We start from the raw sequence: 12,972 nt of genomic DNA on the forward strand, positions 1-12,972 counted from the left end.
GATATCAAGACTTAATTTAGACTACATTTGAACCTGGTATCCTGGTCTGGGATTATTTTTTTAAAATCTGGACAGAATGAGTTATTTATTAAGAGGTTAACCAAGAGGTGGGTTATTTTGCAAAACAGCCAATTTAACTTGTCTCAAGTCAAAGAATGAAAAGGTTCATGGTAGGAATAATAGTATTTATGATCAGTAACGTTTTGTTTGTTGTTTTCATTACACTCGACTTAAAGCAAATCTTTCATCTTCAATAGGGAAATTACAGGATGCATCGTGCTGTAAGTAGGAAGAACAGTAGAACTCAGTCCTCTATAAGGCACATCAGCACCCTCTGGTGACAGAGTGGCAAACTATTTTGAGCATGAAGTCAGGCTCGTCAGTTAATTAACTGATGAATAAACAAAGTCTGGTGACTGCAGGATGAAGGATAAAACACAACCTGCACTGCAAGATGCAGCCTCAGTTAAGTGGATGAATAATGAACTCTCTGTACACACACGCGCGCGCGCACACACACAAGCTTCTGAACAAGTGCCTTTGAGCAGGTAAAAATAGCAGCCACACTTCCTGTTGACTCTCTGTAGACCTATAAAATGCAATTGATCTGCCTGCAGCAGTTGGTATGCGCCTATGTGAGCTAGTCACAAATCATAATTTTATTTAATTTGTGAATGCTTTCTTGTACGGCTAATGATTGTTGTTAACTTTCTTTCTTGATGTAACAAAATTTCATAGCAAATACAGTTTTATCAAACAAAGGCCACAATGTCAGACTTCCTAAATAAATAAAAAAAACTTAACGTCTGTGTCTGACAGTTACACGCAGTATCTAATCACTGAAAGTTTCCTATGATGTTTCAAGTTACAAACAGAGTGCCATCCTTCAGCAGTATTGGCTGTCTGCAGTTTAGCAATAATCACAGGTGTACATAACTATAAAGTTTAATAAGTATTCTGGTTTCAGTGTTTTGCCTCAGGCTTGCCTGTAAAAACATAATACACTGAGAGAGTGTGTGTGCGAGCTTGAATACGTGTCGTTAATGTGAAAAGAATATTTGACACCATAAATTGCTTATAAGAGTCTCTATTTCTCTACTTCTGAATTCTTGGAATGTCCTTCCTGTCTGCAAATCTGAAACATGTTTCTGGGATTAAATAAGAACAATTTGTCGGTTGGTTGGTTAAAACAGGCGGTTTTAAAAGGCCATGAGGCCCACCTCCTTTTACAAGCTGCACAGATTGACAAAGCTACAGGTCAGAGAAGGTCACTTCATCCCCTGGACAGCTACGTATTTATTTCTGCGCTCTGATTATCACATGAGCAGAGATGATCTTATTTTCGATTGGCCAGATGTGCAGATGATGTGGCAGATTTACCGTTCGACACAGAAGTGAAGTTTAAAAAGAAGTCCCAAAAAGAAACGGTGATGACGCTGATACAGCTCTCTCAGGGCTACAGTCAACAATATGAGAGACGAGTCTGTGGTGTGAGCCTGGTTTTTCAGAATAAAACAGCGTACAATAGGCCTACCCTTTCCAAATATTTAGTGTGCACCCTATATCGCGTTTATAAGTCTTTGCTATACCATATCAAACTACTAACATATGACAGCAAAATATTTGGATTCAACAGAGAATGAACAGGGCTTCAGGATTATCCAAAAATATACTGTGATCTTTTAGAACTTGTTTGTGTGTTGACAGCCAAACAAAGGTCTGTGTAAACAGGTTTACCTCAAAGCAGTCAGAGCAAGTGCTCTCTCATTTAATTAGTCTGTGCTAAACCTCTTTGAGGCCTGAAATCATCCCTACGGCGATCCACACAAATCTCCCCCCTCACTCCGTTAGCCCACAAGCCCTTCATCTCTGAAAACGTGCGTCGCTGCATCCCATCACACCCAGGTCTCACTAATCCCGACCCTGAATAACACACACCTGACTTTATAGTTAGCGCATGTGCCAGTTGGGTCAACAACAACAGCGTTGCCCTCTTGAAACACTATAATTATTATCCATAAAAGGCCATCATGAAAAAGTAACACAACTTGAATAAAGTCTAAAAATATCCAACACAGAGTTCCATGAGCAAAAGTAGGGCACACTTGTGAATTATAAAAAGAATAATGAGAAGCTTAATTCACAGAACTGTCTGTCTCAAAATAGAAACGCAGAAAAAAATGTTGCAAGAGCAAACAGTGTGTCATCTGAAAGCAGGGGGATTTAGAGACTTTGGAGACACGTGCACAGACAGCTTTCCTGCTTTGAGACGACTACGGCATGAGATCTGAGACAAAGAAAAGGAGGTGGAGGAGTTAGCAGGAGAGACAGGGGGGTCAGCATCTTCACTACTCAACTGAGTGAACTTGTAGTCAGAGCTCTTGGACGAACAGAGAACGCAGACGTTGTTTGTTTTGTTTGGGGGGTTTTTTGGCAGGGTATGACTTTCATTTGGAGCATTGTTCACTACATCAGTATACGGCTGGAGTGACAGTAAACCAGCTAAGAGAATAGTCCTGCCCAGTCCTAACCAGAACATCATTTTCTTGTGTTATTGAAACGTCATGGCGCAGCAGGTTTGCGGCTCACCGTTCCTCAAGCCTTTTTTCCTGAAGACGCCTGTAAGAGTGGTAAACCCACTGCGACAGAGAAGACACACACTCCCAGCGAGTGAGTTCAGGAACCTGACGCCACAGGACGCCATCAGTGTGTTTGAGATTGAGAGAGAAGGTAAGCCAAGCGAAAACATCCTACTTCATCAAACTGCACTTGGCAAAGACATCACACAGAAGGCTTTTTTCAGTTTGTCATTGAGGACATTCTATCATATCTTAAATATTGCTTTTGGGTTTTCAAGATCCTTTCCACCAGTTTAAACTTTTTTTCGGGAAGATATTTATTTCATCCTCTCTTTTCTTGTACTTTATCCTAATTACTTACAGAGCTTGACCCACAGTCTCACCTGTTTTTTTTCTCTCTCTCTGCAGCATTTGTCTCAGTGTCTGGAGAGTGTCCTCTTACCCTGGACGAAGTGCTTAACTTCCTCGGTCAGTGCCCTGAGCTGTCACTGGGCTGGTTTGAAGAGGGACGGCTGGTGGCTTTCATCATCGGCTCTGGCTGGGACAAGGAGAGACTATCACAGGTAGGACTGAACATGGGCTATATAAAGATGTCAGACAATCTGGTTTTACCCATTAATGGTTAGTGATAGATTTGTGTGTTGGCTCATGATTTAAAATCGTTACTGTATCCCCCACCCACCCAGGAAGCGATGACTCAACATGTCCCGGACACCCCCACTGTGCACATCCATGTGCTATCCGTACATCGTCACTGTCGCCAGCAAGGCAAGGGCTCCATCCTCCTGTGGCGCTACCTGCAGTACCTACGCTGTGTGCCGGGTCTCCGGAGAGCTCTGCTGATCTGCGAGGACTTCCTTGTGCCCTTCTACCAAAAGGCTGGTTTCAAGGAGAAAGGGCCGTCCGCCATCTCCGTATCAAACATGCAATTCCAAGAGATGGAGTACATGGTCGGCGGGCAGGCATACACAAGACGGAACAGCGGCTGCTAGTCTCTCAGGTCCTACCCCCCCCCCTCCCCACACACACTTACTCACCTCTAACCTGAACTCACGGGCGAAAAGATTAACACAACCAAGCTGACAGATGGACGGATAGTGGCAAAGGGCCAGTGTAACAAGGTCTGTCTGTCTCTCTGATTGTGAGCACCTCACATAACCTTACTGGACTGAAGGATGGCTGTTGAAGGACCGGGGGAACCAGGAAGGGTTCCTGCGCAGAACTGTAAACGATTGCTTTACATTGGCTGTGTCACAGACATCAAATCATTTCCCCTCTGTTACCAGTATCATATTAGTTTATTCAGTTTTCTTTTGTTTATTGTGATGAAACGCTCGATCGAGTGTTTGCAATGTGGTTTAGGGGGAAAAAAAGATTTATAGTATACATTTGGTATGGTGAATAGTGTCATATCTTAGTAAACTATAGAAAAGGAAAGCTGTGATGAATCCTTCCTGTAATTACTGAAAAAGTAACCAACCTAATTGATTATGTGGCCATAATAAATGTGATCTGTAAATCTGTGAGCAATTTGGTGTTTCGATTTAAAAAGAAATCTGAAGATGTTCAAAAAGCATTTTTGAGAACCTAATTGAACTTTTTCTTGATTTTTTTTTTGTACAGTAGTCTTTTAGTTCATAGCGTAATGGTTAGTTCGCCTAACCCATGTATTGAGCCTGTTGTCCTCCAAGTGGCTTTTTTTCCCAGGTCATTCCCCTCACTTTCTCTCTCTCTGATTTCTTTGATTTCCATCCACCGTCCTTCTTCTAAACAAAGGCATAATAATCAGCCCAAAAAAAAAGCATTTTTAAGCCATAAATAGAAATCAAAGACCATTTTATTTTGAAGATTTTTTTTTTTTTTTTACTGTTTTCTGTTTCAGTTACACGTGAGTAGACAGGTAGCTAAAACACTACCACGTTCAGAACAAACATCACTTCTTGAGAAGCAATACACCGATAAAAGAAAACATTCGAGTGCTCAGCGTAACGTAACAAAAATATGGCAGTAGTTGGTACATTTTTCAACAAGGCACCAAAGGTATCAATATAAGATGTTTGTCCCTGCTTTTGTATGAAGTTGCCTGAATAATAATACAACCATTGTTTGTTTTTTTGTTTCTTTTTTTTTGAGTGTGACTGTAAAATAATAATAATAATAATAAAAAAAAAAAAAAGATATTCCTTGTCTCTGTACCAGCGGGGGTTTCTCTTATTCCTGCCTTACATGTGTAGGGCAGCTGGGAGCTTTGACGAAGTTCAGAAGTGTGGTACCTTTGTCCCACTAGACAGTGAAGGCAGGACAAAGACTGCACAGGAACAAGGACGTGATTAAAGGATGTCCTTAAGAGGAGTGGCATAGGTATTGATACTGACAGAGTAAAAAAACACAAGTATAATGTCACAGTCACAGGGAGTGGGGAACAGGGGCAGAGTAGAGACATAGACGACTTTGAAACATCTTTTAAGTCTGCATCCTTTGACCTGATGCCTTCCTGCTTGCGCTCACGCCGTCCACAGCTCAGTGGAGGTGAGCGTTGAGGTCGTACTTCTCGCAGAATTTGTCCGTGAAGGGGATGCAGGTGAGCAACTCGCACCAGTCGCATTTGATCGGGTAGACATAGAAGAGCACCACGAGGCCTGAGAAGAGCCCAACAAACACCAGCAGGAAGACAATGATCTGACAGCGTTTGCGGTAAAGGTCCATGCGGCCAAAACTAATGTAGGGTAAGAAGGCGAAGGACAGGAAGAAGCCAGAGATGAAGCCACTAATGTGGGCAAAATTGTCAATCCAGGGCAAGAGCCCAAAGGCAAAGAGGAAGAGCACCACGCACAGCAGCTTGGTGAAGGCTCTCCAGGGCTGCGCCAGGATCTGCCAGCTCTGAAACAACTCGACAAACAGGCAGGCCAGGATCCCGAACTGAGAGCCGGCTGGCCCCACCTGAGACAACGAAAGCAGGGAGAGAGAGAGAGAGAGAGAGAGAGAGAGACGTAAACCCATGAAGATAACACTTTTTTTTTTTTTCAATGTTTTTTTGAATGTTATGTGAATTTTGAGATGTGCAAAGATAGTTTGTAATAAATATATCTAACAGTATAAGACAGTTAATAAATGTAATGGTTGTAATGGGTTTTAATATATAACAAAGCAGTCATTCAATAGTAATAGGTCTGTAAGTTTGCAAGTATTGTTGCTGATCACCTCTGCTCTGTAGGGCAGGAAGATGGCAGAGGCTAAGTTGCCAGTGATGCCACTGATGATGTAAATGATTGAGATACGCAGCCAGCCAGCCAGCTTCTCCAGGTCTCTCAGGATGGTCATCTGGAATGCCACTGACACCAGGCAGTGAAGGATCCTGGGAGGGAAGAAGAAAAAAAAAAAAAAATTGGGAACAGCGCTCACGTGTGTGCGCAACGTGCCCTACTGTATGTGTGGCTGTTAAGTGGCTGAAAAGCCTGATGTGTCAGGAGGATGACTCCTCCGTGTACAAGAGGAGAGAACCCCCTCAACAGCCCATCAACAAAATCGGCCTCAATCTCTGTGAAGCTTAATGAGTTCGTGTAGTGAGGGCACTTTGTTTAATTATCCAGAGGACAGATAACAGACAGCTCCAAGATGAAGCACTGCTCCTCTTCACACTGAGGTCTGAGTAACTGTATTAGTATATCACAGGAAAATACATTTCCAGGTACCTCTCTATAATCAGTTGTGTAGATAGAGCTAGTGATGGAAGTTGTGCCTCTTTTTAGAGAGTAGGATCATTTGTCTCAGCTTGGTAATACTGGTGCTACATTGGTCCCATTTGAGCTTCATCAGCCAAACATTTTAATGACAGCATTCATTGTTTTTGTAATTACACTAAATAGAGTATTTTTCAGAATAACATTATTTAGTATTATTTAAACTCATGGAATGCCCTCCAGCAAACCCTAAGGATCCGAGTTCTTCCCTCTCTTCCAGAGTTTAGCAAAGTGATTTTGAACCACTGCGTCTCCGATTGTAACTGTTTTTAATACATCACAGTGGTTTTTCATTGTATTTTTTTTTGCGTAATTTTAATGCACTTTGTAATCTCGACAACGTTGGAAATACGGAAAACCTCAGTGTACTTTTGAGAACAAATAGAAGTTTGAATTTTATGTGATGTTTGGAATAAGCATTAGTGTGATACCATGTGGAAATGAAAGAGCATCCCTTCATTCGGTTGTGTTTTCAATAACAACAAAAAAGGGTTGACAAGAAGCCAGCTCTCAAACAGGAGCGGGTTCCCGTTGTTTGCAGTGTTTTTGTCTTCCGTCCACTATCTGTCTGTTTAGGTTTACTGAATGTGTCTTTATCTTTCAGTACACAACTTTTGTTGTGACTTTGAGAAGGAGCTCCTGACAATTTCCTTGTTTGTGACAGACATGACCGATTGGGATCTTTTAATAATCCTGCACCTCACTGCTGTGTACAAGCACAATAATACAGTACATCCGTATCAGACTTGTCGGCCCCTTTTCAAATAGTGCTTTTACCGATTCATAATATGACCTAATGAGATATTATTGTGCTTCAATAAGATCAGTAAATAAAACTCTCTCTAAAAAAAGTTAGTAGTTACAATGTGAAACTGTTTTCTTTTTTTTTCTTTTTTTTCTTTTTTTTTGCCCAACTGTTCTGCAAATTTCAGAACAAGTCAAACTACTTCCAATAATCTGAACAGACTTCTGACTCACCCAGCATGAAGGAAAAGTGACAGCCAGAGTCTGTAAAACTGATCAGGGATCTCAGGGTTGAGGAATGGCAACAGTCCACAGACATCATCCATGCAGTGCACCTGGAGAGAGTTTCAATGTGAGATTAAAAGACGAGTTGAAGAAAGACTGTACACATTTTTATTAAGGGGAATGTTGGGCGATTGCTCTTTTAATCCGTGTTGGTATTCAGGAAGTAGACTAATGTAAAACCAGACTTAAAATAGCAGCACATGCAGGCAAATAGAAGTTTTTAAGTTTGTGAAAAAGGTTAGAAGCTTACTTGAGAGCAGAGTGTTGCCTCCTCATGAAAGTAGCCGTTCATGAAGTCGCAATACTCCCGAGATGTGATTTCACACCTTGAATTTAAAAAAAAAAAGAAAAACACGCATTTACTAAATCTGTACATTCTAAGTCACACAAGTCACAAAAAGAATACTTGTCAAAGGTTCACTAGCTCTCTCTCTCTCTCTCTCTCTCTCTCTCTCTCTCTCTCTCTCACCTCCCTTTGGTTCCAATGCAGCAGGGTCGGCCTGTGATGGTACAGTCTATATGAGGCAGGTTGGTGTGGTTTCCCGTGTTGTACCTGGTACAAATCTGAAAGCCAAAGCAGTTTTATGTTGTTGTTGTTTTAACACAGGGATTTCAATTTGTATCACTGTACCGTCTACGTTTACTTCACTATATTATATGATCTTCTTGTTTTATTCTCACTTTTGCTCCTTATTGCACCCTAGACCTCTCTGATGATTATATCCAGCTCTTTTCTCTTGATGATTTAAAAGTACAAAATGACAATGATGATGAAGATATAAGAGTAATCCCCTGGGATAAGAGTCCCTTGCTCCATGCCTTTACACCAGACAGAGTTTGCTTTTCTACTCACTGGCCACTTGGTGATGTCGTCTGGCCATTCATGAGGTGATACTGAGGCAGGCTCTAAACATATCCTGTTGAGAAGATTGACATGTCACATTTACCGACCACCATCAGGACATTTCACTTTTAATCTGCTAGGAAATGTCTCTCACCTTGGATCCTGGTGGCACACAGAGCCATGTTGTCTGTCTTGGCCATTTAACTTGGGAGTGCTGGAATGCTTGGGCCACTTCACCCACACAGCTAGAGTACTCTAAAAATAAAACCACACACAGAATGGGTTAGAAGTGACCACCGCTTTATTTTGTTGCAATAACAAAGGAACATAATGAGAATTTGGGGCGTTCACAGACCGAGCATTCCTCCTCTGAGGTTTGGAGACAGCCAGAGCGATCGTTCCGCACGCAGCAGGCGGAGTTACGTTCGACGGCCCTCTTTTCCCTGATAAGATCGTGCACCTGCTTGTCCTGCCGCATGCATGGAGAGAATTTGGCCCCCAAGTGGATCAGAGATTCCTAACAAAGGAGAGATGGAGGAAAATCTGAGTCAAGTGGATACTAAATGTCCCATATTATGCCCTTTTTGTGGTTCATGTATTTAATTCATGCGTCTATTAAAGGGAGTTTACAATCGCTCATGTTTGGAAAAAAAACTGTCTGTTTTCATGTACTGCCGCTCCACGCAGGCTCTCTCTCATCTGCCTGTTTCTAACGCTCAGAATCCCACACAAAGAAAAAGGAGCAGGGTCCCCACTTGTGCCATGTCTGATCTGATTAGTCGGCCAATCTGCACAGTAATAAGTGACGTCTTTGTCTTGTGGATGTCACGACATACATTTTCAACGAGGGGAGCTGGGGACCAAGCGTTTCATGCGGCTACTGTTACTGCTAACAAGAGGAGGTAGAAGAAGCCGCGTTGCTGCAGACTTTGAATTTTTGCGCATAAAATGTGCCTAGCGTGCACAAGACACCTGGAAAACACACTAAAAAAAGCATAATATGGGACCTTTAACCGGCAAGTGGTTACTGTTCGTGTGTTACTTTGAGTGCTTACCGAGCTCGGCCCGATCCAAAAGTTCTCCTGCTGTACAAACTTGACATTTTCATACACACCTTTGTTTCTTAAAACCTGAATTAAAAAAACAAAAGAAAAAGTGAAGTCAATATAGGAAAGATGTGATAAAAATAAAGTTCATTCCGACAGAGCCGACACTCACAGAATCAACCGTCTCATGCTGGGAGAAGCCCACTGGTGCAATACCATAGATACAGACAGCAAGGATGGTGATGAGCAAATGGACAACTGTAATCCAGTATGTAAAGAAAGGCCTGGAGGAGAGAGAGAGAGAGCGAGCGAGAGAGAGAGAGAGAGAGAGAGAGAGAGAGAGAGAGAGAGAGAGAGAGAGAGAGAGAGAGAGAGAGAGAGAGAGAGAGAGAGAGAGAGAGAGAGAGAGAGAGAGAGAGAGAGAGTTATTTCAAATAACATAAAAGCCGTGGTCATTATGAATCATTGGGATATAAGGGAGGAAAACTGTTATTATGCCGAGAGGTGAAGTACCTGTGGTCATCCATGTCCTCGATCTGCCTCTTCACGTAGCTGTCAATGCGCTTGCGGTAGGTGCGGTTAGTGAGCTTCCCCACCATGCCCAAACCGTACGGCCTCTTTTCTCGGGCAAAAAGCTTCTTGACAGGTAAAACAATTCGCTGGCCACGCCGCTGTCCGGTTACACTCACCACCTCCTGCCGTAAGGGCACCTTTGGTGGCCCTGGAGTTCCTTCTTTGGCTTTCCGCCACCCTCGCTCCAGAGGTCTGAAAGAGTACACAGCAGAGGAAGAGGAGCCTTCAGCTTTACTAAATGCCATCTCCTATCTCGTGTTATCATATGGATTTACAGCTTGAACGGGTAGTCATGTGGCCATGGTTTAATAACTCACAGCATGAGATGACTTCTCTCCAACTCTGTCTTATCCAGGGCACTGCCCGTCAACTCCGTCTCATCCTTCTTGCCACTGGGCTCCACCTCTTTCATGGCGGCCTCAGACGGAGACTCAAATACCTCATCCGTGAAAGTGGACATCTCCTCGTGCATCAGAATATCCTGCAGAGAGCAATCGTCATCGCCGTGGTTTGAAAAATGCTAATTATTGCTTAAACTATAAATGAACATGGTTACACTCCCTCCAAAACATCACCGTTGCTCCCTTGACTTACTCTGGCGAAGAAGGAAGTGTCCAGCTCATCAGGAAAGTCGACCATGTCCTCGTCCATGAAGCTGGCAGGGGTGAAGCTGCGTCTTTGGGCGCGTCTTAGAGTGCTCTCCCGCAATGAGCGCCCCTGAGATTCAAAGTAATACAGTATTAATGAAGCCCTAACAAACTACTTCAAGGAACCCTGTTTTTTTTTTTTCTTTTTTAAACATTTGTTGTCCTGTTAATATATCACATTCATCATTTTTTGCAAATGTTGTACATATTTTTAATCTTATCCCTCATGCTCACCTTCACCAGCGCTGCTGCAGCCCTGAAGCTCATCTTTGCCACGGACTCCCTCTTCCGTCGACGAGGCAGTCGGTTGAGACCTGAGCGGGAGCTGGTGAAGGAGCAAAGGGAGGCAGCTCCGGGGGTTATGGGCGTCTGAGGCACGCTGTAGCCATCCACCTCCTCCACCATGCGAAAGGCCCGTCCTCGCGCCAGTGGGTCCACAATCTGGAGGACAAAGACGTCAAAACATCGTAGTTATAAAGTGTAAAATATATTGAATTATTATGTGGTAAAATTGAACTTTGAAAATTCAGTCCTTGTCTTAAATATTATTAAACACAGGCTCAGATTCCTCAAAGAATAGAAATTCTGGTCCAGGCAGATTTTTTTTATTTATTTATTTTTTACTTTTTTTTCCCAAAATCTGTATGACACATTCTAAGAAAATTAAAGAGGAAAAAAACGATGCAAAATAAGCTACTTCTTTACCTTTTGCATGCCATGCTGAGAGGAGGGGACATAGAGAGGAGGCGGGGTCTCCGTGCTGGTTAAGGAGATGTTATCCTGGCTGGGCAGATCCATCTCTCGGATCACCTGCGGTTTCAGCTTTCCATAGCGCAGGCTGCAGTGGCGCAGGCTTTTCCTCTGCCATTTCTGAGATGCATCGCCGTCTTTACTGACTCCGAACCAGTCAGCGGTTCCCCTAACACCACAAACACCGGCATCTCAGAGGTGAGGAGGGATCACAAAGCTAACAAACGTACTTCACTTCTAACAGACAGGTTAAACGCTGTCTGGTCAAATGTGCCAAAGAAGTAATAAGACTTGGGACTAATGCAACCACAATTCAAAGGTCAAAGAGAAGTGCTCTAGATAGTACAAGTTATAGACACAGTAGACAGTAGACAAGTCCAGGCATGTTTACTTCCAGACACAAGGGAAACATAGGTAGCAAGTAGCAAAGGGAGATTTGGGTCTTTTGGGTGAGCCAGATCATTTGACCACGCCTCTTTAGGCTCTCCATTCAGCACTTCCTCTGGCCTTTTATGAATCTGCAACATTGAACCTTTTTTTGGATCTGTAACTGGATACATGTGCACATGTACTTCTGAAATCATTTTATGTTTTTATACGACCTCAACTTCCAAAAAGTTGGGACTGAAATCCATTATGTGATTGAAAGAAGAACAGAGACGACATTGTTAAAAGGCTGAAACCGAGGAGTTTCATTGTTTTCAGATAATGATATGCCCGTTGAATATGAGGCCAGTAATACATCTAACCACTCTGTTACACCACTTTTTCTTTTAACATTTTGTCAGCGATTTGGGAACTGAGGAGACCGATTTCGTTCATTTTGAAAGTGGAATGTTTTATTTTATTTATTTATTTATTTATTTTTATTTTTTTTTACCATGTTTGTCTAATTTAATACACGTATACGTATAACAAAGAGTAAAGTCCAGACCTGCTCTTTTTTTTTCTCTTCATAATATTTGTGATGAATTGGCGCCATACAAATAAATAGCGATTCATTTAATTACAGAGAATATAAAAACAAATCAAAATCTGCTCTTAGGTTTTTCAGCATTTACTTCAAGGTACCAGCTTGTGTCAGTCCGACACATCAGTAGACGCCCGGTACACACACTGCTACGCCTACTAAGTGTCAGTGAACATAAACCTAAAGTCTAGAAGTTCAAAGACGGGGGAAATATTTGAGTTTTGATGCTGAGAATACATTTATTCAGATGTTACCTATCTACACTGCCACAAACAGACTGCAGATTCACACAGGAAGGAAGCACATTTTTCTCCTCCTAACTCCCCTTCCATCCCATGTGGGCCCAACCACGATGAAAATGTACACAATCGCGTTGTTGAAGTTGAGGCCTAATGAGAACCAGAACAAACAATATTACTACACCCTGAGGGCGGGAAGTGGAAGTGGAAACATTCTTCAAAGGAGAGTTGAGGCGAGCTGGCTGTTAATTACCAGGTGCAGAGTCAGTCTTGAGCAAAGTTTGGCTATTTCTCACTAGTTAAAGAAGCTCTTTAAAAAAAAAAAAAAAAAAAGAAGAAAATAACGGACCTGTTTTGTTCGTCCTGTTCCTTCAAAATACGAGTTGGAAACTTGATTGTAGAGCCCATACTTTGGTCTCTTTTTGCAACAGTGGGCATGACCTCACTTACAATTAGTCTGACTGAACAGAAGACTGTTATATCCTCATTTATCCTGATTCTAACAAGACATCTTCTTACGGCGTTTGCTATTTGACAGATTTGAGCAGAATCGGC

At 42.4% G+C, this 12,972-nt stretch overlaps 2 protein-coding genes across 4 annotated transcripts in view; one reads left to right on the plus strand and one right to left on the minus strand.

Moving 5' to 3' along the window:
- Window positions 1-2,087: 2,087 nt before the first annotated feature.
- Window positions 2,088-4,238, plus strand: aanat2 (arylalkylamine N-acetyltransferase 2). The gene is made up of 3 exons (XM_079365873.1): window positions 2,088-2,730; window positions 2,988-3,142; window positions 3,266-4,238. The coding sequence occupies exons 1-3, from the start codon at window positions 2,565-2,567 to the stop codon at window positions 3,569-3,571; spliced, it is 627 nt and encodes a 208-aa protein (XP_079221999.1). The 5' UTR covers window positions 2,088-2,564; the 3' UTR covers window positions 3,572-4,238.
- A 160-nt stretch (window positions 4,239-4,398) lies between these two features.
- rhbdf1a (rhomboid 5 homolog 1a) overlaps window positions 4,399-12,972 on the minus strand; it is a 30,292-nt gene continuing 21,718 nt past the window's right edge. For all 3 annotated transcript variants that reach the window (XM_079365915.1, XM_079365916.1, XM_079365914.1), the window contains 15 exons: window positions 11,164-11,377; window positions 10,693-10,899; window positions 10,406-10,528; window positions 10,129-10,292; window positions 9,752-10,003; window positions 9,411-9,522; window positions 9,248-9,322; window positions 8,548-8,709; window positions 8,347-8,447; window positions 8,202-8,265; window positions 7,818-7,912; window positions 7,599-7,674; window positions 7,298-7,398; window positions 5,781-5,934; window positions 4,399-5,519 (listed from right to left, as the gene is read on the minus strand). In XM_079365915.1, coding sequence (XP_079222041.1) covers window positions 5,100-5,519; window positions 5,781-5,934; window positions 7,298-7,398; window positions 7,599-7,674; window positions 7,818-7,912; window positions 8,202-8,265; window positions 8,347-8,447; window positions 8,548-8,709; window positions 9,248-9,322; window positions 9,411-9,522; window positions 9,752-10,003; window positions 10,129-10,292; window positions 10,406-10,528; window positions 10,693-10,899; window positions 11,164-11,377 — 2,320 coding nt within the window. In that variant the 3' untranslated portion in view covers window positions 4,399-5,099. The remainder of the gene's footprint in view (window positions 5,520-5,780; window positions 5,935-7,297; window positions 7,399-7,598; window positions 7,675-7,817; window positions 7,913-8,201; window positions 8,266-8,346; window positions 8,448-8,547; window positions 8,710-9,247; window positions 9,323-9,410; window positions 9,523-9,751; window positions 10,004-10,128; window positions 10,293-10,405; window positions 10,529-10,692; window positions 10,900-11,163; window positions 11,378-12,972) is intronic.

The sequence above is a fragment of the Symphodus melops genome, assembly GCF_947650265.1.
Source record: "Symphodus melops genome assembly, chromosome: 17".
In the NCBI taxonomy this organism is placed as follows: Eukaryota; Metazoa; Chordata; class Actinopteri; order Labriformes; family Labridae; genus Symphodus; species Symphodus melops.